This window comes from Tachyglossus aculeatus, chromosome 17 (assembly GCF_015852505.1).
Source record: "Tachyglossus aculeatus isolate mTacAcu1 chromosome 17, mTacAcu1.pri, whole genome shotgun sequence".
Lineage (NCBI taxonomy): Eukaryota > Metazoa > Chordata > Mammalia > Monotremata > Tachyglossidae > Tachyglossus > Tachyglossus aculeatus.
In genome coordinates this window covers 50,620,030-50,647,385 of record NC_052082.1, presented here as the reverse complement: position 1 = coordinate 50,647,385, position 27,356 = coordinate 50,620,030, and the positions used below count along the sequence as shown (strand labels likewise).

Here is a 27,356-nt window from a genome sequence, read left to right as displayed (position 1 = left end):
CCACCCTCAACCACTGCAGGGGAAGCCAATCCTCGACTGCTACTGTCTTCTCCAGCCCCGGAGGGCAGAGGTTTGGTTTCCATGTGACACTCATCTGGCTGTTTCCTCAGTTACTGGTGGTATAACCTTGCAGAAAGCAAGGGGAGAGTTGCGGAGGGGTCACTGGGGTGGTGGCCGGCCACCCCCAGAGGCTACCAGGCTCCAAAGACCAGTGGAATGAACTTAGTGGTCTCAGCCTGTTGCCTAGTGCAAAGCTGGCCCTGTGCTGATGACTCTGTGGGATCAGGTTAGGGGAAAGGGAACCAGGGGGTCCAGGCCAGGTAAGGCAGAGAGAGGGGACAGCCACTCAGTCCTCCAGAAGGGGGGCAGAGGGACAGGATGGTGAAAGGAATGTGGAGGTTTAGAGGGTCAGGGGGCAAGACTGCCCCCATCCCTTCTGTGATTCTCCCCTCCTCTCCGACTCCCAAATCCCATGGCACAATGAAACATTGCTCAGGGAAGCAGAGAGCATGACTTGGTGCTGAAGAGCACCAGGTAAAACAAAACACCTGCAAAGAGTTGGTCCATCTTCCTGGAAGGTATCTGGAAGTTTCCCCACCAGGCTGTCTTCTGGGGTCATTTCTTTAAGAGGGGGAACCCCTTTTCTTTCCCTCTTCCTCCCTCAATTTCCCCCAAATAATACAATTTCCTGCAGGTCCTTCTAGGAGTGACTGGTTTCAGATTAAAACAGAGTGTCACCAGCACAACGGGGCTGTCCCCTCCTTGGGCACCAGTTCGAGTTGGGAGTACCCAGATCAACAGCTCCGTTCTGGCTTCCTTCCCTCCGGTCCTAGTTTATAAGACCCAGGGACAATGCTGATCCCTGAACCCCACCTTCCTGGCCTCTGACTCCATGAGGCAGCTCCAGGATCCAATCCTCCTCGAACAGAGCTCAGTGGAAACAAGCTCTGACATGTGGCCCAGGCTTACACCCAGCCACAGTGGAGTGGGGAAGATAGAAGGGGAGCAAGGACCAAAGTGTGTGAGTGTGTGGGGGGAACGACCCAAAGAGCACATGAAGCTTTCCTGGGGGTTCTCCAAACCCAGAGAGTCCTGAGCCCAAACCACAAAACAGTCCCTCGAGGGCGAGGAAGAGGACAAGGTTACTCTGTCCTCCAGCCCAAGTCTCTTGGGGTCTCCAGGATCTGAGCAGGATCTAATTTCCAGCTGTTCCTACAGCTCCCAGGCTCACACTGCATCCCTGATCTAAGGCAGGAGGAGAGGAGTGAGCTGGGGCTGAATGGCCCAGGGACACCAGTAGCACAACAGCAGTTCAGGCTGGGGAAGGGGCAGGAGCCGGAGTCTGGAGGAGAGTAGCAAGGTGCCCCCTTCCCAGGCCCGCTCAGTGGGGCCTTTCAGGCTCCAGGGAACCTATCCCCCCGCCCCCCTTCCCGGCACACACGCGCACACACACACTCAACCACACAATGAAGCTCTGGGTTACCAGGGAGCTGAGAGAACATGACAACTGGGAAGGAGAGAAAACCAAACCAAGGGGATTGGGAAAGGGGGAGGGGAGCGAAGAGGCTAGGAGAGGAGTGCCGGGCGAGGCTGCCCTACACCAGAATAACAAGCCCGGTGGGCACGGTTAGCCCCTGAGAGCTGATGGGTGGGAGGGGCAGGGGAGGGGGCTCTGATCTGCTCTTCCCCAGTCTCGGCAAGGACTGCCCGAGTGATCTCTGTGGCACTGCTGGGCTGAGGCACAATGGCTGCCTCACCCACCTGAGGCACCCAACCCCTACACCTCGCCCCCAGACCCAGCAGCTCCCCCACCTCAGGCAGGCAGCTGCAAGTGCTGTCCTAGTACTCTCTCCCTGCCCACCTCGGAGGGACAGCGGGGCCCGGGGGAGCCAGCAGGCCATGCGGCAGGTCTGGGAACAAGGGTGCAGCCGATCCCTCTAAGCCACCACCTCCCTCTTCTAACTGGGCTTCCGGCTCCACATGGCAGCCCTCGCCATTCCCTGGGCAATCTGCCCTGCCTCAGAGCTAGGCCGATACCAACCTCCTCGGGCTAATCAATTCCCTCTCTTCTCCAAACCGCATCCACATTCTCCTACTACTGCCGCCGCCACTCCAAGAGGAGAGCGAGAAGCCAGAGCAGCATGTGCGTTCCCTGAGTACAATACACCAGCAGCCCATCCTCCATCTCATCTCCCCGAAACAAAGAAACTCCCAACTTCCACCACCGGACCTCACCGGTCCACTCTCCACCTGGGCCGGGGGCTGACTCCAAGCTCTCTTGCTGCTCCCAAGCCCGCGGCAACAGACCTCGTTCCGGCCCCTCCGGTCTCCACCCCGGGAGCCAGGCCGACTGATTCCTATTAGCCCCTCCTGGGGATACCTCAAGGCTCCCCAGTCAGGACCAGCCACTCCGGACAGAAACAGCATCGTAATAAATCCACCTTCTGAAGCAAATCGCCCGAGACCCATCGGCTGCCGTCAGCCCCGCCGGCCCCGCGCCCGGGCAGGAAACAAACTGGGAAGACAGCCCATCCCGGCGCCGTCCCCAAACCCAGCCAGCCTTGTTCTCCCCGAGACCCGCCCCCCCCCGAACCAGCTGCCAGCGGACGGAGCCCGAGAATGGGGCGAGGACGGCGTTACCATAGGTGCAGTTACAGCAGAGCCTGATGATTAAGAGAATTTCCATGGCAGTCTTCCCCCGGGCTGCTGTACAGCCATCTCTCCGGGACCCCCGCCTCCCATTGGCAGCCGGGCCATCCAGCCACCTCGCTGCCGCTGCCGCTCCAGCCGCCGCCGCCCAGCGGACGGCACTTCGCCGCCGCTGTGAGCACTCCGCGCACAGGCAGTGCAAAGAGGGAGGGGAGAGATATGGTGGGGGAAGGGGGGCGGGGAGGAGTTGGGGAGGGGAGATGGAGGGTGGAGATGGGGAGTGGTAGACATCACTGGCATCCTAAAGAGGCATGCTCTCAGAGCTGGCGCACTGCCTGGGGGCACCAGAGGCTGGACTCCACGCATCTGTACACACCCCCTCCCCCCATTACCACCACACACACACTTACACACACACACATATTCAATAACGCATGTGCCTCAGGCCAGGAAAGTAGACAAAGCAAACCAGACCCCACCTCCTGCCCTCTGCCCAAAGTACCTTCCATGGTGACGGACGTATGGCTGTGGCTGTCCTTGGAGTCCTTAGGGCCCTTTACTTTGAGCTCCTGTCAAAGGGTAAAGAGGATTCAGCACAAGTCTAGCCACCCCGTGCTCCCTCCTTGGGCTGGAGCCTTTCTGTGACAGTGGGGGTGGGGGAGACAAAGTGATCAATTGGGGGAAACTGGGTCTCCTTGACTCATGCTCTTATTAGTGTCCCCCAAGGCCAGAGGCAGTTGGTCCCTCTCCCATCTGTGCTCTCGGGAGCCTCAAAAAATTCAGCCTTCAGGACAAGGGATTGAGGGGGTGGGAAGAAGGAGCAGGAGAGAGGGGAGAGGTGGGGGGGAAGGTGGGGTCAGGGGATGGGACAGAGGGGCAGGGGGGACGGGGTGAGAGGGAGACAGGTTGGGGGAGGGAGGGAAAGGGGCAGGGGAAAAGGAGTGGGGAGAGGGATGGGGGTGTAGGAAGAGGGGCTGGGGGGAGGGAGGAAAGGGAGATGTGGGGAGAAGGAAAGGAGAGGGCAGAGAGGAGCAGGGTGGGGAAGAGAGGGAGTGGCAGGGCAGGTGAGTAGGAAGAGGGAGGAGGAGACGGGACTGAGAGGAGAAAGAAGCAAAGGAGAGGGAAGGGATGGAAATGGGGACAGGAAGGGGATAGAGCAGAAAGAAAGAGGAGATGGGGAAAAACCACTGCAAAAGCCTCATGGAAGACATTTGCTCTGAGAGTCTTCTCTAAGGAAAAACGGTGGGGAGGAGAGAGGGGAAAGGAAAGAACAGGCTCACATCACGCCACCAAAAACACAGGGGAGCATTTATTTCCAATATGTACCAGATTCTTAAGCTAACCCTGGGCTGGAGAGTCCCTGAGGTGACAGAGGTGGCCCCATTGGGCACTCATGACCCCCTCTCTGCCACAGAGAAGGAAGCTGAGCATTGAGGGACCCCAGCCCGGCCACTTGCCCCCTTAAAGGAGCAGGAAATGAGCCACTCTCCCCTCTGTCCCCCACCCACACCCTTCAGAAGCTTCCCATCCCTGGCAATCATCAGGACAGTCAAGGGAAGACTGCAGGATGGAAATGCCCAACCCACTTGGTGGTCCCAGGCAGATTAAACTGGAAAGTGGTGCGTGGGAAAGGAGACTGCGGGGATGTCCCTATCTCATTTGAAGCCTCTTTGCAGTCTTGGGCCGCTGCAGGCAACAACTGTATCTGCTGAATCCACTGCTAGCGCAGCCCCCACTTTAGAACACTTGCTCCCTGAGCTAATGGGACAGAATGAGCCACTTCAGCCTGAAATCAGAGCCGCAATGTGATACTGGACAGGGATGTGAGTGGTCCTGAAATCTGGGCGGTGGGGGTGGTGGTGACTGAGGTGATGAGGTGTCATTTCCTCCCTTTGAGACTGAGCAGGGCGGCGTGGGTGGGAGGGGCGACACGGACAGGAAAGGTTCCCGTATGCCCATCCTTCCCCGGGGGAGCCGCTCAAGGTCAGAGACAAAATTGATCCCGTTGTCACCAAAGGATGATGGGGGCTAAGAAGACCAAAAGCCCGGGAGGGCAGGTGCCCCCTGCTTCGGTCTCCTTCCCCTAGCTGTTTCTGAGAAGGAAAATGGTTACAGGGTGAACTGCCCGCTAGCTCAGAGAAGAGGGACAGGGCTCCACTTCCTCAACCAGAGGCCCAGTCCTGGGCTGCTTGGCTTCCCATTGCCTCAGAGCTTAATGATCCCAGAGCTGTATCAGCCTAGAGGTATGAAATCACTTTGACAGTGCAGGAGAAGGGCCTAATTACAGTAATTAAGTGGCAGAGCTGAACAGGAAGCAACAGTGAGTGAGTCAGGGGAAAGACAGTGTCACAGTGTGACTCCACTAGGCGGTGAGCTCCAACGTCAGCTCTGTCCTTGAGAGAATATGGGCTCAACCACCCACGAGGATAGGTGAAAAGCTGGGATCTGGTCGAAAGGATCACCATGCCCACAATCCTGGCCCTTTTCCCCGCCCAGCACAGACAAGCTATGTGTAGGAAAACACTCCTAACTTAAAGAGAAAAGGGCAGGAAAGAGGAAGACCTCCAACAGATTCAGTGACCCAGCAATGACTTCTACCTGTCCCCCGTCCACAGGCCCAACCCTGAGCCCCAGGGTGTGACCCTTCCCTCACAGAAACATCTAGCGGGGAAACACACCCGGCTTGGACCCACAACTCCGGACTGGAAGTCATGGGCCTTACTGACTTTCCTACGAAAAAGGGCAATAAGCCCTCCCAACTCCAGATGGCTCCTTGGGCAGCAGATCCCAGCTATGGCAAAGACATGGCATCAACCAGTCCCATGGCTGCTTGGGCACCCAGAACAGAAACGGAGGGCCAAAGGGGCTGAAGTGCCTTTGAAGGCCCAAGTCGGGGAGTGTCTCTTTCTAGCCACAGTGGGTGGGTCAGGCTCGACCCCATAAGGATTCCAATTCCAACCCATCAGTCCAAAGGCCCTCTGGGAAAGACACTGATGCCACAGCCCCCCAGAGCAGCAGGACTGAGGACAGACATAGCTCGCTGTTCAAGGATGAGGTTTGTTTTGAGGGAAGAGGGCTGACTCTGGAGCCAATGACACATACCGCCATCGCCAATGCAGGCATTCTTCGTGACGGGGCGTCTCTGGGTCCCCATTGCCTTTTCCCCCTTCCTAATCCCGGGAGACCAGTCTATAACACCACCGCCACAAAGCGCAATCCCACGGTGATGAGAGAGAAAATGCCGGGGGTCTAGAAAATCCAACTGGGGAATGGCTCTCCTGGCCAAGAACAAGGTTGGGGGTGGGGAAGCCGGGTGGCTGCGGGGGGAGAAATCAGAAAATCCCAGGGAGCTGCCTAAATGCATCATTAGTCGCGGCAGACGGGCCCCCAGCACGAGAGGAGCGGCTCTCACCTCCGAGATCTTCTGGAACTGGTTGTTGGACTGGCTGCACTTCTCAGCGGTCTCCAAAGCGATTTTATAGTTATCCACAAAAGCTTTGTACACGCCGAGCTGGCTGGCCTGCACAGGGAGAGGGGGAGATGGATTGGTGGAGAGGGACATGGAGAATGAATGAATGAATGAATGATTAATCAGAGCACCTGGAGAGTCAAGAGTAGCAAAAACCTGCAGTTCAGCTCCAAGGGCTGGGGGGGAGGGGGAGGGGCCTGCACAGCTCCGTTATCCCTCTGAACTATACTGAATGGTTTCCATGGAAACTGCCTCCGCCTTTAGGGTTAACAAGGGCCACTGGGGCTAGGGCAGTGCTATCCTCCAAATGTTGACGAATTAAAGTCATTAGGCTTGGGTCTTTATTTAGCTCTAATAAGGTCCCGATGGACTGGAAGGCCTTCAAGCCCCTAACTTTTCACAAAAGCGGGGGAGGGGAGGGAAGGGGGGGAGAGGAGGAAGGGGGGCGGTGAGAGGAAGAAAGAGGAGGGAAAGGGGAGAAGGGGAGTAAAAGAAGAGGTGAGGAGAGAGGGGTGGAAAAGTAGAATGGGGAAAGGAGTGACAAAGAGGAGGAGGAGGAGGAGGAAAGGAGGGGACAGAAAGGGGGGAAGGGGAGGAAGAGAAGAGAAGGAAGAAGGAGGAAGGGAAAAGGCAAAGGAGAGGACAAGGGAACGTGTGACATGGAAGCTTCACTCCCTCGGGCTCCCAAATATGTTGTTCTAAGCCAAAGAGTTTTACCTCGTGCCAGGCAGCAGCACTGCCTGAGTTGGCTCTAAAGTGAGTTTCTACCCTCATCTCAGGTCTTGTAGCCCACTGACATGGGCAGAGCCCAGCATCCTTTTCACAGCACACCGTACAAACTGTCCAGTGGCCACAATCCGCCCCCAGGCAGCCCTCTTGAGGACCCTCTGGGGACGGCCAAGGAGGAGGTAGTGATGATGAGAATCAGGAGCCCTGGCTCTGCCAGAGAAGCTGGTGTCCCGGCATTGAAGCTGAGCGTGCAGCTCCTCCCTGGGGACCTGGAGAAAGAGGGTGGGGAGAGTGGGGTCTCAGGAGACGGAGCCACAATAAGACCGAGGGGGCGAAAAGAGCTGGCTCTGCTGCAGTCAAGGGTCCTGAAGCAAGGCCTGAGCCCACCTGGGTGGGGCAGGGGGAAGGGGCTCTGGATACCAGCTGGGACCTGACCAAGGAGGTTCCATCTGCCCTGTCGATGACTTTGTATGTTGGGAGGGGATCTTGTGGGAGGCGCGGCGGAAGCCCAGCCGGGGTCATCCCCGGCAGGAGATGCTGGCCTACGCCTTGCTGGGGAAGGGAGCTCTGGCCAGAGAGCACATAGCTCCTGGAGGGGTGGGAAGAAGGGCAGGAGAGAGAGCTCAGATCCAAAAACCAAAACTGGGAAGGTGCCAGGCCGGTGGTAGGAGACAAGAGGGAAAACAACCCGCCCACCAGGGCCCAACCCCACCCAAGCTGCCCCACCGGGAATGGCAGGCCGGGAGGCACCAGCCGCAACCATGAGCACTTGGGAGGTGGCAGTTGCCTGGAAACTGAAGCTTAGCACAAAGATCTAATAAAGCAAATACCAGAGATGTTAATTCCTGCCTTCCTTGTGTAACATGGAATCAAATCCCCAGGCCACCCCGGAACCTCGGCCCCACCCTGACCCTCCAGAGTCAGTGGGCCAGTTCGGCCCTGAGGCCCCGGTGTCCCCCCACTCCAATTCTGTGACCACCTTCTAAGCATCTCCAGTCCCAAACAGCGGCAGGTGCCAGGCAGAGGGGGAGGTGAGCCAGAGCTAGACTAGGCTGTGCCCCACACCGTGACCCAGCCACAGGGCTTCTGATCTTCCTCCAGAACGGAGAAGCAAACATTTTGGTTTCACCAGTTTGGCTTCCCCAGGGGAAGGGCATCAAAGGGAAATGCCCAGTGGGCTCCACCCCAGGGTTCAGTGAGTGGCCTTTTCCAGTAAGGATGGAATTAGGAAGACAGCTGAGAACCATAAACTGCCGAAAACCACCAAATTCTTTAGTACCCCATGAGAAAATTGGATGCTTGTCCCTTCCCCAGGTCCGCCCCATCCCTGTGCCCCTCTCTGCTTTGGGGTGCTCTAGTCATTGCAGCAGCCCTACAGCGGCTACCATCACTCCTTATCCCCTGCCATCCAGCGTGGCTCAGTGGAAAGAGCCCAGGCTTTGGAGTCAGAGGTCATGGGTTCAAATCCCGGCTCCGCCACTTGTCAGCTGTGTGACTTTGGGCAAGTCATTTCACTTCTCTGGGCCTCAGTTACCTCATCTGTAAAATGGGGATGAAGACTGTGAGCCCCACCGTGGGTCAACCTGATCACCCTGTAACCTCCCAAGTGCTTAGAACAGTGCTTTGCACATAGTAAGCGCTTAATAAATGCTATCATTATTATTATTATTATCCCCAATGCCCAAACTAGGCCAGGGAGAGCTTTCCTGGATCACCTCTATCCTGACTGCCCTCAGGCTCCTTCCTTCCAGCTGCAAGAAGCCTTCAAACTCACCGGCTCTCTACACCAAGTGGACATGCAATGAAGAGGAAAGAGAAGCAACCTGGCCTACTGGATACAGGACAGGCCTGGGACTCAGAAGGACCTGGGTTCTAATCCTTCCTTCTCCACTTGTCAGCTGTGTGACCTTGGGTAAGTCACTTCACTTCTCTGTGCCTCAGTTACCTCATCTGTAAAATGGGGACTAAGACTGTGAGACTCATTCATTCAATCGTATTTACTGAGCGCTTACTGTGCGCAGAGCACTGTACTAAGCGTTTGGGAAGTACGAGTTGGCAACTTATAGAGACGGTCCCTACCCAACAGTGGGCTCACAGTCTAGAAGGGGGACTCAGGAAGGACATGGACTGTGTCTAACCTGTCTCATACCTACCCCAGCAGTGAGTACAGTGCTTGGCACGTAGTATGCGTTTAACAAATACCATTTGGAAAAAAAAAAAGAAAAGAAAAGAAAAGAGAGGAACTCAGAGGCCTGGGAGACCTATGCCCTGTGAGGCCACCGAATAACATCTCTACCACCTCTTTGGATGTTCCCAGAGCGCCGGGTGGCTCTCCCCTTGTCAGGCAACCAGGCTGGGCCCTGAGAACCAGGAGAGAACTCACCAGTTTCTGGAAGAGGTGGCCCATGGTGACTTGGCTGTCCCACTGCTGCACCTTGGGGCAGAGATTGTCGTAGAACTCCTTGTGGATTTCATAGATGTCCTGGATCTTGTAGAAGATGGTTTCGATCTGCTGGATGGTGAGGACGGGCTGCGAAGTGGTGGCAGTGGCTTTCAAGGGCTTCATGGGCTTTGGGAGAGGAGAGAAAGGGAGGGGCAGAACTGAGAAACCCAGAAAGAGGCAGCAGGCCCAATTAGGGCTTTATGTCCCACTGCCTGCCCCTTGGGAGAGGAGAAGGAAATGCTCCCCGCTCCTGGTCCCAAGACCCTGACCCCCTGGTGCTTGGTCTGGACCCAGGGGAATCTGTGATTAGCTCCTTCCTGCTTAGGAAGGGGAACCCTGGGGGCTGGCGCCTTCTGACTCGGGTTCTCCTCCCACTCCAAGCCACACCCTATTATACCCACCAACAACAGGGCTTCTAAAGGCTCGTCCACCCTCCCAAAGCCCATCCTGCCAGGAATTTCCCCTGAGCACTACTGTATTAGCCCAAAGAGAGCAAGCCAAGGGAAAGCAGAGTGGGGACTACCCTGATGCTCACTGACGGGGCCCTCCCCCTCCAGTCATGCCCAATACTTTCCAAAAGCAGCTGCTTCCTGACCTTCTGGATAGTGGCCAAAATCCCCAGTGCCATCTGGCTACCTAAGACGACCTCAGCTCTGCATCCACCACAAAAAGGCACCTCCCAATCAATCAATGGCATTTATTGAGCACTCACTATGTGCAGAGCACTGTACTAAGTGCTTGAGAGAGTACAACAGAGAAGCAGCATGGTGTAGTGGAGAGAGTAAGGGCTTGGGTGTCAGAAGGTCATGGCTTCTGATCCGGGCTCCACCACTTGTCTGCTGTGGGACCTTGGGCAAGTCACTTCACTGTGCCTCAGTTACCTCATCTGTAAAATGGGTATGGAGACTGGGAGCCCCACGTGGGACAGGGACTGTGTCCAACCCGACTTGCTTGTATCCACCCCAGAGCTTAGTACGGTGCCTGGCACATAGTAAGCACTTAACAAATACCGTAACATTATTAATTATTATTATTAACAGAATTAACAAATACATTCCCTTCCCACAATGAGCTTAATCAATCTATTTACTGAGCGCTTACTTGTGCAGAGCACTGAACCAAGTGCTTGGGGAAGTACAATATAACAGGGTTGGTCAACATGCTCCCTGCCCACACTTATTCACTGTGGGCACAGTGTGTGCCCACACTGCTCACTTTTAGACTGTGAGCCCACTGTTGGGTAGCGACTGTCTCTATATGTTGCCAACTTGTACTTCCCAAGCGCTTAGTACAGTGCTCTGCAAACAGTAAGCGCTCAATAAATACGATTGATTGATTGATTGATTGATTATTCCCTTAGGCTGCCCCTCTGCAGAAGCAGAGAAGAGTCCGTGCCCAGGGCGGAGGTCCAGCTCGGCCCTAGCTCGGTCATCCTCCTTTCCCCTCAACGTCCCTCCAGTGTCCAGTAGGTGCACCGGGCAGGCAGAGGCCAGCATCGAGACACCCTGAGGCAGTGAGAGGAAACTTGGGGGGAAAGAGACATAATCAGCTTCAGAACCAAAGTAAAATCATCATCATCCTGCACTGGCCACAGAGCTCTGAATGTAACACCTCCGCCCTCTTAACCCGCACATGTGCCTCCTCTCCTTAATACAGGGGGTCTGTGGCTCCTGACACCCACAAACGTTCCACTCTTCACCGGCTACTTTTTGCGCGCCGGGGAACAGCCAATAGAGCAGAAGGCCCAGGTCTCCAAGTTCCAATCCCGGAAGGACGGGGCTGTCTAGGTCTCTCAAAAGCCGACTCTCTCGGGGCACAAAAACATTAGCTCTGGTAAGATGAAAGGCCAAGAGTTGGGGAGCTGCCAACCACAGCATCACCTGACCAAAGCTCTGTCCATCAGGCCAAGAGCACTGAGTTAACAGAACACCCCGTGCTCCCCATTCTGGTGGCTTTGGGCCAGGGGCCAGCACCTGGGAGAAAGGCCCCAGAAGCATACAACTAATGGCTCCGACTCTGGCCCCATCCCCTAATCCTGGGAACAAGGCAGGGTGCTAATTAGCTATTTGCCCACCTCGCAAACTGCATCCTGCTCTTTTCTTCCATTCGGGGACAGGGAGCCGACTCACAGTCACAAGCAGGGCCCCCGAGCCCCCAAGGTGTGGGCTCTAGGCTCCCATCAGTCAGTAAGCTCGGCCGCACCCCACCCCAGGGTGGAGACTCTAGGCCTCTCCCCCACTTTTAAAGGGGAACTGCAGGGACCGGACCTGGCCGAGGAAGCCGGTGAGTCATGGGCTGAGCCACAAATAGGACTGAGGGTTCTGGGCGTCTTGGCCCTGCGCCGGTCCCTGCTAGGGGACTGAGGACATTCCAGGGGAAAAGCGGTCTCCAGAGCTGCCATGAAATCCCCTCGCCTCCTGCCAGCATCAGAGAGGGAGACGACGGGTTTCGCTCTCTGTAGACTTCCCTTCCGGCCCTGAAAAAGGGAAGGAACAGGCCCTCCAACCCTCGCCAGCCGCCGCTCACATGAACAGGGAAGGGGCCCAGCAGCCTGGGCAGTTCTCACGGTATCTGAGAGAAGATTAAGAACTGGCCGAGGAAGCAGAACGGGCAGAACTCCAGAGTGTTGTGGGGGCAGGCGACAGGAGAGGGTCAGGGATCTGGGACCCGGCACCGCCCCGGATGGAGCCCGGGGAGAACAGGCTGGAAGCGTGGCCTCTGCTCACCTGGCAGAGCGGAGATCAAACACATTGGATCATGACAGTATTCAACTAGCAGAGCCCCCAGACTAAGGAAGCCGGTCCCCGGGGCAGTTTTGAACTCACTGGGTCACCGTGGTGGGTCATTTGCCCTCTTGGGGCCTTAGCTCCTCTACTTCAGAAAGGGCAAGAGGGATGCCCGGCGGTCAGCTCCCTCCCCAGGATGCTGCGAGGCGGTTGATCGAGATGCTATCTGCCCAGTGCTCTGCCTTGTCAACAAGGAGTCAGATAAGGGTCCCTGATGATGACTCTGCGGAGCATAATGCCCCCACAACCCAGCCAAGTCAGCGCCGCGGTCTTGCCCCATACCCCTTCCTGTCAACCCCGGATTTGGGGCCTGGGCCTCTCTTCTCCTAACAGCTCTCTTCCAGGGCAGGAACTGGGCTGGGCTGGAATGGCTTTCCAAACCCATTTCCCTGGGGCCCTGCAAGACAGCAAGCACCGATATGCCCTCTTCTCAGACCAGCCAGCCACTCCTGGGCCCACGTGTCTCTCCTTGCACGTATATGCCTGCATTTAAGACGACACCCCTTCTTGACCCAATAAGAAATTTGCACATCAGTAAGTGTCAGGATGATGACATTCGTGCATGTTAGAGAACAGCTCTGTGGTCAGAGGCTGTGGTGACCATAAAGAGCACCAAGAGAGCCTTAGGAACTGGAGACTTGGAAACGGGAAGATTACGAACTGACTGGTTTTTTTCCCCTCTTCAAAGCGGTCTCTCTTCTCTGTCCACCGGTTCAGACGTCGAATTCTCCATGACGTAAAGTGTGCTGGGAAGCTGGGGCCCAGCATCAGAGGGGAACTCTCCCTCGGGGAGTAAGAGTTTCACTTTTAATCTCTGGCTCACCTGCTGCCGTTGCTCTGGCAGGCTTGGGGCTTGCAACTTTTTAGATCGTAAGCTCCCTGAGGGACAGAGACCATATCCAATTCCCATCTGCATATTCTTTCCCAGCGCTCTGCAGAGTGCTCTGCACCCACTAAGAGCTTAATAGATACCCCAACTAACACTTGGTCTTCCTGAGTCCTTAACAGCTCACTGCCCACTTGCCAGCTGCAGTTCAGCTGGTGAATTCTGGAGCTCGCCAGACAGAAGAGGGGAGGAGGGGCAGCTGGCCAGAGGGACTGCATGCCCACACCCCAGCTTTGGAAACAGAATTCGGGGAACGGGAGAAATCCACTGTGACAGCGATCTCTCGGCCTCTTTGTGGTGGGAAGGTAGGGGAGGAAGAGGCAGGAAAGGCCTGGCCTCTGGAGCTGCAGTCTCAGTAGGACGGGAGCAGACAAACAGAAACTCCAGTCAAACAGAAACTCCAGTCACACAGATCGTGTCGGAGGAGCCCTGAGATCCTGACGAAGGAAGTGCTGCAGCTGTGAAGGGCAGCAACTGCCCTGACGTGGTGGGAGCCGACATTTCTGTTTGACTGGAACTGTTCTGGGATTTGAGAAGTCTGTTTGAGGAAACTTCAGAAATGCTCCACATATGTTCCAGAATAAGGCTGTCCTGGCTAAAATGCTCAGACTACCTTCCTGCTGACTCCCACACTTCCTCTTCTGGGTTGTGCCATGCTCGAGACATGCTCGGTTTAGGTCCCAGGGCATTCCGGGATTTGTAATATGGCCCTCTCCGAATGCGAGGGTGACCCCACGTTTCCCCCTCTTTCCCCAGTTCTTATAGTCACCAAGTGGGTCAGGGAAGGAGCACAGGTTAAAGGAAGATGGTTATTCAACAAGAATACTACAGCCAGACTGCACTCAGGGAATGAGCTAAGTTCCTCTTTGTCCTTCTACCCCTGAACCAGGGAACTCAGCCTAGGTTTCATTCATGTGCCGCTGGCGAGCCAAGATCCCACACCAGAGGAATCCTCCGAGAAGCACAGAGCCAGGGAGCTTTTCTTTCCCTGCCAGGAAAGATTTAGTTCCCCTGAGGCAGAGCTGAAGCTGTACTTGAGATCCAGATCCGAGGCAGAGGAAGCCCTGAGGCTGAATGAAGAGCAGAGGGCCAGGAAAGCTGGAAGCGGAGGGCGACCAGGGTAGGCTCCATCCAGGGGCCACCACAACTCTGCCTGCCCACTTTGCCTCCAAAACTGATTCAGTTCCAGGAAGCCCAGCGCCTCAGACGGTTTCTCCCTGTGGGAGGCTGGAAGGCGCCAGAGCATACTCACCAGAAGTAGTGCTTCCAGCTGATTTATGTAGATCTCTTCGCTGGCTAGAAATCCCGACAGGACCAGCTTTCGCATCTCCAGGCCCTTCCCGGCCTCTCGCTCGCCCTGCGGGGGGGAGGGTAGACAACAACCAGAACAGACACCTTGTTAGCGTGGGATGAGAGGTTACATGATTTGGCGGGTCGCTAATGAGGCTACCAAGTTCTCAAGAGTAGCCAGTCACAGCCCTGCCTCCAGGCCACTACCTGTGCTCCCCTCACTCCTAATCAGACTTGGGCTATTTCCTCCTCTTATTCCCTGAGGCCCATTCCCGACAGCCCCCGGTAACAAAGTGTAGTGGCTGTCGAACAGGGCTGCTCGCTGCTGCTGGGGTTCAACTTTCGGGGCTCCCCAACACACGAAGAACAGACAAGATACAAGGGTTGCCTTTTCTGGCCCCCACTAGACCAGGGGTCAGTTCAACTTGACCTAGGAAGGAAAAGGACTGGGGGAGAGGGTCACTCCCAGCAGACTGTAGGATCTTCCACCTGGCTGGAAGCCCTCAGCCTTGGAATTTGTTTTTACCCACCATGTTCCACCTTCCCCTCCCAGTGAGCTCACGGGAGCCTTGCTGGTCTGAAGTGGCTGGGCCAACTTAGGACGGAACTGCTGTCTCCATGGCTGGAGGAGAAGCGGTGTGTAATTGTTATTTCTCGAGCGCCTTCCTCTGCAGGCCTCGCTCCACCTCTCTGTGAGACAAACTGAGCACCCACAACTCATCTCAGAACCTACACACCAAGCACCCTCAAGGTTCTCCCAACCGGCTCCAGCAGCCTATTCCCTCTGCCTCTACTTCCCCTCTTCCAATTCTCTCCTTGACCTTCTCCAATCTGGCTTCACCCCCTTGACTACATGGAAACTACCCTCTCGAAGGTCACCAGTGAACCCCTTCTGGCCAAATCCAACCGCCTCTACTCCATCCTAATCCTCCTCTACGTCTCAGCTGCCTTCGACATTGTGGACCATCCCCTTGTCTGCATTATCCAACCTTGGTTTCACTGACACTGTCCTCTCCTTATTCTCCTCCTATATCTCTGGCTGGTTCTTCTCAGTCTCTTTCATGGGCTCTTGCTCTGACTCCCACCCTCTAACTGTGGGAGTTCCCCCAGAGCTCAGTTTTGGGGTTTTTTATGGTACTTGTTTAGTGCTTACTATGTGCCAGGCATTGTACCAAGGACTGGGGTAGATACAAGCTGATCAGGTAGGACACAGTCCAGATCCCTCAGGGGGATCACCATATCAATTCCCATTTTACAGATACGGTAACAGACACAGAGAAGTTAAGTGACTTGCCCAAGGTCACCCAGCAGACAAGTGGTGAAGCCAGGATTAGAACTCAGGTTCTTCAGATTCCCAGGCCCGTGCACTATCCCCTAGGCTACACTGCTTCTCTTCTATTCTCCAACTACACCCACTCCCTTGGAGAACTCATTCACTCCCTTGACTTCGACTACCTTCTCTATGCAGGTGATCCCCATATTTGCCTCTCCACCCCTGCAGTCTCGCATTTCTTCCTGCCATCAGGACAACTCTACTTGGATGTCCTGCATACACCTCAAACGTGTGTCCAAAACAAATCTCTATTCCTTCCCACCCAAGCCCTCTCCTCCCCATGTCTTACCCATCACTGTAGACAGCACCACCACCCTCCCTGCTCACAGGCCCACAACCTTGGCTTTATTCTCAACTCAACTTTCTCATTTAACCCACACACATTCAATCTGTCACCAAATCCTGTTGGTTTTACCTTCATAACATCGCTAAAATCCACCCTTTCCTCTCCTCCCAAACTGTAACCACATTAATGCAAGCAGTTATCCTATCTCGCTTTGATTATTGCATCATTCTCCTTGCTGACCTCCCTGCCTCTCCCTGCTCCAGTCCATATTTCACTCTGCTGCCCAAACCATTTTTCTACAAAAACATTCAGTCCATGTTTCCTCACTCCTCAGGAACTTCTGGTGGTTGCTCATTCACTCTGCACCAAAGAGAAATGCCCCACCTTCAACTTTAAAGCTCTCAACCAGCTTGCCCCCTCCTATCTTACATCCCTGACTTTGTTACAACCAAGCCTGCACACTTCACTTCTCCAAAGCCAACCTATTCACTGTACCTTGAGCTCACCTATTTCACCACCAAGCCCTTGTGTGCATCATTCCTCAGATCTGCAGCTCCTTCCCCCTCCATATTTGACAGATCCCCCACTCTCCCCTCTTTCAAAGCCTTACCAAAATCAAATCTCCTAAGAGGCCTTCACCGACTAAGCCCTCACACTTCCCTTATTCCTTCTCCCTTCTGTGTCACCTATGCACTTGGACCTGTACCCTTTAAGCACTCTGAGATCCACCCTACCCTCGTGCACATACTCACCATTCATTTTAATGCCCGTCTCCCCATCTAGACTGTAAGTTCCTGATGGGCAAGGACTGTGCCTACCGACTCTGTGGTACTGATCTCTCCCAAGCTCTTAGTACACTGCTCCACACACAGTAAGCACTCAATAAATACCACTGATTGATTGAGTGATCTCACCTAGAAAAATGGCCATGCCTGTTAGCCAAGGTTGTTGCCCCGGCCCCCTCTTCTCTACCCCTCCCCTGCTGGCTTGAGAAACATCCCCTTTGGGATTAAAGATGCCTGAACCAAGAAATTTCCACACACATCACAAATCCAGCCTCCCAGGACCACACCTGGCTGCCAGCACCTCCTGGCAAGAGACAAGCTCTGACGTGATGTTGCCGCCACCATCACTTTCCACAGAAAAGACTCACCAAGAGCTCTACCCAGCAGATGGAAACAGCAGCCCCACGGTCAGACTCCACCTTGCCTTCTGCTCCAAATGTGGCAGAGCCCAAACTAGCCACAGTACAATGACGACTTCTTCTGCCAGTACCATGCAATTTTGTGAGGTCTCCACCAATGCCCACCTTTACCCAGAGGGGTGGCAGAATGTGGAGGTGGGCTACAAGGAACCCCAGGTTCACTCTATGCTCTGTACAGCCCAAAGGATTGTCAGTCTGGGGAATCAGAGAGGGACAATTGTGCAGGGGGCTGGGTTAAGGGATGTGCTGGTCAAGAGGGAGAAAGGCACTGCTGGCATTCCCTGGCCATGAGGAGAAGTAGTCCTGTGGCTAGGAAGAAGAATCCCTGTTCTCCTCCTTCTTCCCTGCCCCTCCACCCTCACCAGTCAGTCATTCGTATTTATTGAGTGCTTATTGTGTGCAGAGCACTGTATTAATCACTTGGGAGAGTACAATATAACAATAAACAGACACATTCTCTACTCACAATAAGCCTACAGTCTAGAGGGGGAAACAGACATTAATATAAATAAATTACAGATATGTGCATTAAGTGCTCTGGGGCTGGGGGGTGGGGATGAATAAACGGAGCAAGTCAGGGTGATGCAGAAAGGAGTGGGAGAAGAGGAAAGGAAGGTTTAGTCAGGGAAGGCCTCTTGGAGGAGATGTGCCTTCAATAAGGCTTTGAAGGGAGGAGAGTAATTGCCTGTCAGATATGAGGAGGAAGGGCGCTCCAGGCCAGAGGCAGGACGTGGGCCAGGGATAGATGGCATGAAAGGTAACATCGAGGTACAGTGAGAAGATTAGCATTAGAGCAGCGAAGTGTGCAGGCTGGGTTGTAGTAGGCGAGTAGCGAGGTGAGGGAGGAGGGAGCAAAGTGATTGAGTGCTTTAAAGCCAATGATGAGGAGTTTCTGTTTGATGCAGAGGTGGACAGGCAACCACTGAAGTTTCTAGAGGAATAAGAAAATATGACCCAAATGTTTTTGTAGAAAAATGATCCAGGCAGCAGAGTGAAGTATGGACTAGAGTGGGGAGAAACAGGAAGCAGGAAGGTCAATAAGGAGGCTGACAGTAATCGAGGCAGGATAGGATGAGTGTTTGGATTAATGCGGAGCAGCTTTGATGGCGAGGAAAGGATGAATTTTAGTGATGTTGTGAAGGTTGAACAGGATTTAGTGATGGATTGAAGATGTGGGTTGAATGAGACAGTGGAGTCAAGGACAACACCAGGATTACAGGTTTGGGGGGCAGGAAGGATGGTGGTGCTGTCTACAGTGACGGGAAAGTGAGGGGGAGGGCAGGGTTTGGGTGGAAAGATAAGTCCTACTTTAGACATGTTAAGTTTGAGGAGATGAGAAGACATCCAAGTAGAGATGTCTTGAAGGCAGGAGGAAACGCGAGACTGCCGAGAAGGAGAGAGATCAGGTTGGAGATGTAGATTTGGGAATCGTCCACACAGAGGTGGTAGCTGAAGCTGTGTGAGCAAATGAGTTCTCCAAGGAAGTGGATGTAGACAGAGAATAGAAGGGAACCCAGAACTGAACTCTGAGGTACACCCACAGTTAGGGGGTGAGAGGGAGAAGAGCCCACAAAAGTTACTGAGAATAAGTGGCCAGAGAGATAAGAGGAGAACCAGGAGAGGACAGTGTCAGTGAAGCCGAGGTTGGATAATGTTTCCAGGAGGAGGGGGTGGTTGACAGTGTCAAAGGAAGCTGAGAGGCCGAGGAGGATTAGGATAGAGTAGAGGCAGTTGGATTTGGCAAGGAGATCACTGGTGACCTTTGAAAGGGCAGTTTCTGTGAAGTGAAAGTCAGATTGGAGGGGTCAAGGAGAGAACTGGAGGAGAGGAACTTGAGACACTGGGTGCAGACATCTCGCTCAAGGAGTTTGGAGAGGAATGGTATGTAGAAGATGGGGAGATAACTGGAGGGAACCAGGGACCAAGGGAGGGCTTTTTAGGATAGAGGAGATACGAGCACGCTTTGAAAGGATTGGGGAAGAAGCCTTTGGAGAGTGAACAGTTGAAGATGGCAGATAGGGTGCGGGCAAGCGTTTTGATAAGGTTTGAAGGAATGGGGTTGAATACGTAGGTGGAGGGGGTGGATTTTGAGAGGAGGCAGGAAATCTCCTCTTACGATACTGCTGCGAAAGGTGGGAGAGTTGAAGAAGGGGCAGGAGTGGGGAGGGACTGGGGTGGGTAGGTTTTGGGGAGATCATGCCTGATAGTGTCAATTTTCGCAATGTATGTGGCCAGGTCATTAGGGATAAGGGATGGGGGAAACAAGAGGGGGTTTGAGGAGGGAATTAAACATCTGGAACGGCTGGTGAGGACAATGGGCTTGGGTGTCAATAAGGATGGAGAAATAATTTTGCCAGGTAGCGGAGGGGGCAGAGTTAAAGCATGCAGTCAGAGGCCCGTCTGGTCACGGGGACAATGAACGAGGAAGTCGCTGTCTGCTCATTAGAGAGCAGGGATGTATAAGGTGGACCGCTTCTACTTGGTCCAAGCCCTTAGGAGGGTGGGCAGGTTGTCTGAGGAAGGGTAGATGGGGTGGAGGGGAGGGGAGGAGACCTCTGCTCTCTATCTTCCTGACCCTAGCGCCCTGCCAAGAGACCTGGTCATCCTGCCCCTAGGCAAGGTAGCACCCCCTTCTCCCCACCCTAGAAAGGGGCACTGTTCCCTTAAGGAAGCAGCAAGCTTCTACTTGGACATATCCAAGTCCTTGCCTGCAGGCATCCCCTTTCAGGCTGGTTGTGGGCTCTGTGCCATCACTTAGTCACCAGTTTTCCTTCACGCCCCCCTCCTACTTCAGCCATCACAGAACAGAAAGTAGTCAAGCAAACCACTGAAGTTGGAGTGGAGACTCAGCTCCCCCAAGGCCTGCCTGGCACCTGCCCTGACGTCCAAACAGCCATAACACTCCTTGGAAGAGGTTTTCCAGACAGACACAGGGCTGGTGCTCCCAGGAGATGATCCCACCACTTGGAGGGAGAGGGAGCTGGGCGGGGCCCTCCCTTTGCCCATGCAATAACATAACAGCTGAAGGCAACTGGGCAAGGCGGCAGGTAGAGACAGTGATCAAGAAGCATTCCTGGTATCCTAGTTCTCCATCCTTCTTGGGAATGGCTCTTGCCAGCCCCGGACCCACCTGGGCAAGCCTAGATGGCAATCGTCTCCTTCCCGGGAAAACCCAAACCTTCCACCGAGCTGGCTGACTCATGACAGGTACCTGCAGCGGCCCTAGAGCTGAGGCAGAGGCCACACTCCGCCTGGGAAGAATCCCAGCTTGCCTTAGGAGGGGGTTCCTGAGGCCACCCCATGCCCTGAAACTTGGCAGCACCTTCAAGTACAAACGGTCACGGATCACTTCGGCAGGGGATGGAAACAAGCGAGACACTTCCCGGCCCTAAACGGCCAGCCTTCTTGGGAGGTTGGGGGTTACAATGTGGTGGGGGTTGACACTTGCAAAACTCGACTATCAAGTCACAGCCCAAGAGAGTCCCTTCTACACAGCAGCCTGGGCAAAACGGGCAGCCATCAACCTCCCCGCCCCCAAAAACAACTGGTCCAAACAGAGCCATGCACACCGGCCCCCAAGAATAGCTGTCACTGGCGGCATCCGCCCTATTCCTCCTCCTCCCAAGCCCGGCATGCCCCCGGTTTCCTCTGTCCCCAACCTAGACCAACCGGTCCTGGGGTGTGGCAACCGTTCATCCTTGAGGTTGTCCCTCACCCCGACCCCTTGCAGGATTCAAAAGCTTCCACGGCCACCCGGCAGCGCCCCCGCCCCGGCCATGACGAGAGTTCCCGGTCACAATCCCACCTTGACGGCCACCAGGAAGGGGGAATCCGGGCTGACTGGGGTCCCTGGCTCATACTCCTCCGAGACAAACACATCTTCATCCTCAAGGACTTTGTCCAGAAAGCCTATCGCCTCCTCTTCCTCTTCCATGGCCACTGGAGCCAGCACAGGCCCAGTAGGAAGCCGGGTCCCACGCAGCAGCAGCAGCAGAAGCAGCGACAGCAGCTCCAGCAGCTCGGAAGGGGCCAGAGGAGGCCTGAGGGCAGCGGCTGAGCAGAGGGAGGCAGGGGAGGGAGGCAGGGGAGGAGGGAGCCGAGCGGGCCTAAACCAGCATGCTGGCCTCCCCTGAGTCAATACTGGAACCCGGCCACAGGCTCCTGATGAAAGGATCCATTATGAACCCTTTTCCTGCTTTTACTTTCCAACTCTCCTGGCTGCCGGGGCTCCAGCTCTCTGCCCCAAGTCCCCTCTCTCTCTCTCTCTCTCCCCCTCCTCCTCCCCCGCCCACCTCCTCCCAGCCTGGAGGAAGGGGAAGCCAAAAGTCCGCAGGCAGCCCCTTCCCTTCCCGGGTCCCCCTGCCCTCTCTCGCGGGCGCCGCTGAGACGTCAGGGGTTGTCACCGGAGACAAACGGGCGGCGCGGTGGTGGAGGAGGAAAAAGAAACCACAGGACCAGACCAGGCTGCTGCCACTGCTGCTGTTGCTGCTGCTGTTGTTGTTGTTGTGACTTCCTTAAAGTCTCTGCTTCTCTTCTGGAAAGCAGCCTCCGTTCAAACCCCCGGTCGCTGCTGGGTGCCGGCCCGCCCTCCGATCCTCCCTCTGGTCCTCCTTTCGCTCGCTGCCCAGCTCTTGAGAATCCTTCCAGGCAGTGCCGCGCCGGCCCCTGCCTAGCAAATCCCGCCCTTTCAGGGCTCTGGGGCCTTTGCATTTGCTATTAATATACAGGAAATGCACGTCTTGACTTGTGAGGTGGAGCTACTCCTTCCTTGTGGTCACCGGGCGGGCGGGCGTGCTGGCAGAGGGCTCCTCGAAGGGGCGGGGGAAGAACGTAGGGAGGCAAGTGGCAGGCGGGTTGGGCTCAGCGGCCAAGGGGCGGGCCGTACCTCCATCTCATCTACCTCTCTTGCTGCTGACCCCTCTCCCACGTCCTCCCTCTGGCCTGGAACTCCCTCCCCCTCCATACACGCTGGACCACCACTCTCCCCTCCTTCAAAGCTTTACTAAAACCACATCCTTCTGAGAGGCCTTCTCCGGTTTAACCCTCTTTACCCCAACTCACTCTCCCTTCGGCCTTGCCTAGGCACTTGGATCTCTCTCCTTTAAGCCCTTGATATTCACCCACCCTCTGCCCTAAGTACTTACATACATATCCACAATGTATTTCTTTATATTAACGTCTGTCTCCCGCTCTAGGCTTGTGATCAGGGAACGTGTCCACCAACTCTGTTGCGCTGTACTCTCCCAAGAGTTTAGTACAGTGCTCTGCACACAGTGAGCGCTCAATAAATAGAACTGACTGAAAACCCATCCCCGGAGTGCTCAATAAATAGCACTGACAGAAAACGCATCCCCGGAGTGGCTGGAACTGCGGCAGCCCCCAATGCAGAGGGGAGGAGTGAAGCTGGGGAGAGATTTCCCTCCAAGCTGCCCCACCCGGAGACCTACCCATCTCCACGAAAGGCTCCCCCTGGGGCCTCAGGCTACAGCAGGATGGAGTCCTCACCCCAAGTTTCCAGCCAACATTGATCTGGGGTTTGGGGAGGTTGGTGGCCAAGGGGCGGGTGAGCTGACAAGCTGCAGCACAGAAACTCCAGCCAGGGAAATGTAAAACATCAATTAAGTCAGAGTAATTACCTAAGGGGGGATGCCTTCTCTGCCCCGCCCCCAGACCCACAATGTTCCTCCCAGAGCCAGCACCAGCAGCGGGCCACTGGTTCCCGGGGCTTCTGGCTCCTCGCAATCGATCTATTAATGGTACTGGTTGTGCGGAGCTCACTGTGTTCAGAGCATTAAACTAAGAACTTGGGAGAGTGCAATATGATAGAGTGGGTAGACGCAATCCCTGACCTCAAGGAGCTTACAGTCTAGCGGGGGAGGCAGATGTTAAAAGAAACTATAGCTAGAGTAAGAGGGGGAGTAAAAGGATACAGATGTTACGAGCTGCAGGGTGGGGTGCAGATCCGAAGTGCTCAGGGCCTCTGGGTCGATAAACCCTCAGGCTCCCTAACCGCAGTCTCAGAATCTGGTCCTAAAAAGGGTCACTGGACGTCCGGGCGACCTCCCACCAGTCCCACGGAGCCCCATCCCCAGAAGCTGGATCCTGACTGGGCAGGATCACAAGTCAGGCTGCCTTGTGATTCTGGGTCACACACCACAAGGGGCCTGCAGTCCCTGTTTTCTCTGCAGCCTCCTCACCACAACTGCCCGGCTGTTGAAATGGGACAGGTTCACCCCAAACCTCAAGGGCACCCAGGGCTTTAGAGCCGAGAGCGCCTGAGATATCGGTGGCAATCTGAGCCCCGAGAATGCCTGTGGACAACAGGAGGCTTAGATAAGGCTCAGAGCTTAGAACAGTGGAAATGGGAGAGGGAGCCAAGACCTTATCTTCCTTTCCTCAACAGTCCGTGGCAGTTGCCGCGGGCAGGTCCCAGACCTGAAACTTCAGAGCGGCTCTCAACTCGATGTCCCACTCTTCTTGGTCCACCGCTTGCACTTAGTTGCCCAAACAGGCCTCTCCTTCACCTCTCCACTGCTTCATGTATTAAGTTCCTGTTGCCTGTGTTCTCAGCCACACCCTGCTCATCCCTTGCCTCCGAAAGGGCAACGACCTCCTCACCAGCTTTCCTACTGTGGGTCTCAACCCCTCCAGTTCCTGAGAGGCTGCTGCTCATGTGGCCCAGTTAAATTCTCAACTATTTAAATTAGAGAAGTAGCGTGGCCTTGTGGAAAGAATCACAGGTCCAGGAGGCAGAGGACCTGGGTTCTAATCCCAGCTCCGCCACTTGCCTGCAATGTGACTTTGGGCAAGTCACTTCTCTGGGCCCCAGTTCCCTCATCTCAAAATGGGAGTTCTATACCTGTTCCCTCTCCTACTTAGATTGTGAGCCCTATGCGGGACCTGATCATCTTGCATCTGCCCCAGTGCTTAGTACAGTGCTTGGCACATACTAAAACTGTAACAAAAACCAAAGTTATTATTAACTCGTCCTGAACCTCACTTCAAAATCGTCTTTCTCAAGCTCCCTCAGACCACATCGCTCCTCTCTTCAGAATTGCACAACAGATCTCAGCTATCCACAATGTGCCTCACCACACCAACAGAACCGGATCAGGGGCTTAAGTCTTCTCTACCAGTTGGCCCCACTCATTACAACACACACATTTCCCGCTTCTACCTCTTAAAACGGTTCCCCCTTCATTTCTGGGGGCAGCCGAGGAACCTAGCAATCTTCAAGAACCTGAGCAGGCAGTGGACTATTAGGCAGCTGCCCCAAGACCAGACCCAAACCTCCTATGCTCCATTTCCAGCACAGTTTCATGCAGACCCCTTCACTCACTCACTCAATCAGTCAATTGTATTTATTAAGTGCTTTCTGTTTGCAGAGCACTATACTAACCACTTGGGAGAATACAATAGAACACATTCCCTGCCACAATGAGTTTACAGTCTCATTCCACCTTTTGGGCATATTTGCTTGCTGCCTGCAGAAATCCAACTGCCCCAGTTTGAACTACACCATAAATACCTCTCCCAAGTAATTCATAATTTAAGCTCCCTTTCCCTCATGGCTGGGGCTGGGAGTCAGGAGGCCTGAGTTGAAGCCCCAGCTCAATCACTGGTCATGCTGTATGACTTTGGGCAAGCACCTCTCAATTTCCCAACCTGTAAAATGGGGATAAGTGGGTGAGTCTCATTTGGAATGTGCTTAATAAAATGCCATGACTGTTAACTAACCATCCTGGAAAGCAGGGAGAAGAAACACGTTAATGACTGGCCCAGAGTCAAACAACAAACGTGACTCCTTTATTTAATCAGAACTAGCAGTTTTCAGTTTTTTTCATCCCAAACTAATGGCTCCAACATTTCACGTCATCCCTTTACCTTGACACACAGTTCACCTCCCTCTGGGGGCTCCAAAGGCTGGGGAGGGTCAGGACTCTAACCGTGGCTAAGACGAATGGAAAGAGTATGGCCTGGGAGTCAAAGGCCCTGGGTTCTAATCCCAGCTCTGCCACTTGTCTGCTGTGTGACCTTGGGCAATCACTTCACTTCTCTGTGCCTCAGTTACCTCATCTGGAAAACTGCAATCAAGACTGTGAGCCTTATGTGGGACGGGGACTGTGATCCTCCCTGATTATCTTGTAACTACCCCAGCAAGCACTTAACAATACCATAATTACAGTTATTATTATTATTATTATTATGGCTAAGATTGCCCGGCAGGGTTGGACGTGCAGACTGAGCCTCCATAAAGTTCCCAGCTTTCCTAAGCATCTCCGGCCAAGGGCGCGGAAACTTCTGGACCCAGAGCAAGGTACATACTTCGGGGAAAAGACGCTCCAGGGCCGGGCAGGGAAGAGCACCTCACTGATCTACAACCCAACCTCACACACTTCACTCCTCTAACACCAATAACTCACTGTACCACTCTGGTGTCTTACTTCCGACCCCTTGTCCGCATCCTCTCTCTGGCCTGGAATCCCCTCCTCCTTCATATACGTCAGACTATCACTCTCCCCACTCTTAAAGCCTTACTAAAAATCACATCTCCTCCAAGAGGCTTTCCCTAAACCCTCATTTCCCATATTTTCCTTCCCTTCTGCATCACCTGTGTGCTTGCATCCGTATCCCTTAAGTATTTAAGTATTCAAGCCACCCCCAGCCTCCTAGCACTTCTGTGCACATCCTTATAATCTGCCATTTCCCTACTGTAAAGTATTTTATTGTCCGTCTCCCCCTCTAGTCTGTGAAATCTTTGTGGGCAGGTATTGTGTCTATCAACTCCACTGTACTGGATTCTCCCAAGTGCTTAATACAGTGCTCTGCACACAGTAAGCATTCAATAAATACCACTCATTGACTAATCTAGCCTAATGTTTAGTATAGTGCTTGGCATAGAAGCACTTAAGACGTATCATTATTATACTGGATGGATGGGAGAGAAGACTAGGAGTCACCAAACATCTCCACTCAGCAAGATGCATAGAGTGGAAAAGGTGGAAAACTTGTCCTGGATCTCTCAGTCCCCACGTCTCCTGGAGAAGCAGGTGCTATGATCAGCTCCGCCCCATAAACCAGGAAGTGAAAGGCAGGCAGAACTCTCAAGAGATGCCACCCTGGGCAGGTGAGAGTTCCCAGGGTTCCTGGTGCTGCCAGCTGGGCCTGGGTCTGTAGTGGGATCAGTCCTATCTTTTGCTTCTCTCACACCTCAGCCTTCTCCTTCGCCCCTCCCAGCTCTAAAGAACATCAGGTCCCCTTGGTCCACCACATGCACACAGTGGCAAGCACACAGAGCTCCTTCCCTCTGCCCCGGATTTTCCCTGGCTCAGCCCTGGGAGGGGATATAAATAGCCTTGCCACGTAGGGAGGGCCCTTTCGGCCAAAATTCCACACTCAGGGAGGGAGAGGTTGTTTTCAGAAAGCACGTAAGGCCAAGGGCTCCATGGACAGATGCTCAAATCTGGGGATCCAATGATTATGATTGTGGTACTTGTTAAGCACTTTACTGTTACCCCAGCACTAAGTTCCTGTCCAACTTGGAGCTCACAAGTATAAAGGGAGAACAGGTATTTCATTCCCATTTGATTCGAGTCTGAGCCAAATGAGAAACAAGCCCTGGTCTCCTTTGCCCTCTTGGGCTGGCAGGCACTGCCACCAGGGGACAACTGTGGAGGAGTTGTCACTTCTAGACTGTGAGCCCATTGTTGCCTCTATATGTTGCCAGCTTGTACTTCCCAAGTGCTTAGTACAGTGCTCTGCACACAGTAAGCGCTCAATAAATACGATTGATTGATTGAGTGAAATCCCTGTGCCCTGACAGTGCCATTCGGGTTCACTGCCGGGCTGGCAGAAGCACAGTCACTGTGCCACCTCTCCTGCCCCGTCCCAGAAACATTCTGCAACAGAGGACTGGGAAGGGAAACCAAACCCAAACTCAGCTGGTTCAGCTTGGACCCTGCTTGCCCTGGGACGGCTTAGGAGGTGGGTCAGGGCCCAGTTAGCCCAAGGCCCAGGAGAATCAAAGCGGGGATTGGGGGCCTCCTCTCTACAGAGCCATACCCACAACTCTGCCCCTCCCTTGCCCCCCAGAAGCAGATCAAGGCTGGTAGAGCACGCCTCCTGACCAAAAGAAACACAATGGAAAGGGAGCAGGATCTTTAAGCCTGGGATCTCTTCCCCCTCCACTCCCAGCCTGGGAGCAACTTGAGAGGCATAAATAGAAGAAGAGAAGAAGAAAAAATACCATCATCAGAAGCAGCACTGCCTAATGGAAAGACC

At 54.4% G+C, this 27,356-nt stretch overlaps 1 protein-coding gene across 7 annotated transcripts in view; it reads right to left on the bottom strand.

Moving 5' to 3' along the window:
• ABR (ABR activator of RhoGEF and GTPase) overlaps positions 1 to 27,356 on the bottom strand; it is a 169,920-nt gene that overhangs the window by 59,276 nt on the left and 83,288 nt on the right. For 6 of the 7 annotated variants that reach the window (XM_038758748.1, XM_038758754.1, XM_038758750.1 and 3 more), the window contains 4 exons: positions 14,215 to 14,319; positions 9,231 to 9,416; positions 6,062 to 6,169; positions 3,152 to 3,218 (listed from right to left, as the gene is read on the bottom strand). In XM_038758748.1, coding sequence (XP_038614676.1) covers positions 3,152 to 3,218; positions 6,062 to 6,169; positions 9,231 to 9,416; positions 14,215 to 14,319 — 466 coding nt within the window. Of the gene's footprint in view, positions 1 to 3,151; positions 3,219 to 6,061; positions 6,170 to 9,230; positions 9,417 to 14,214; positions 14,320 to 20,880; positions 21,070 to 27,356 lie in introns of those variants that run through there. The other variant, XM_038758751.1, reaches the window with a different exon arrangement.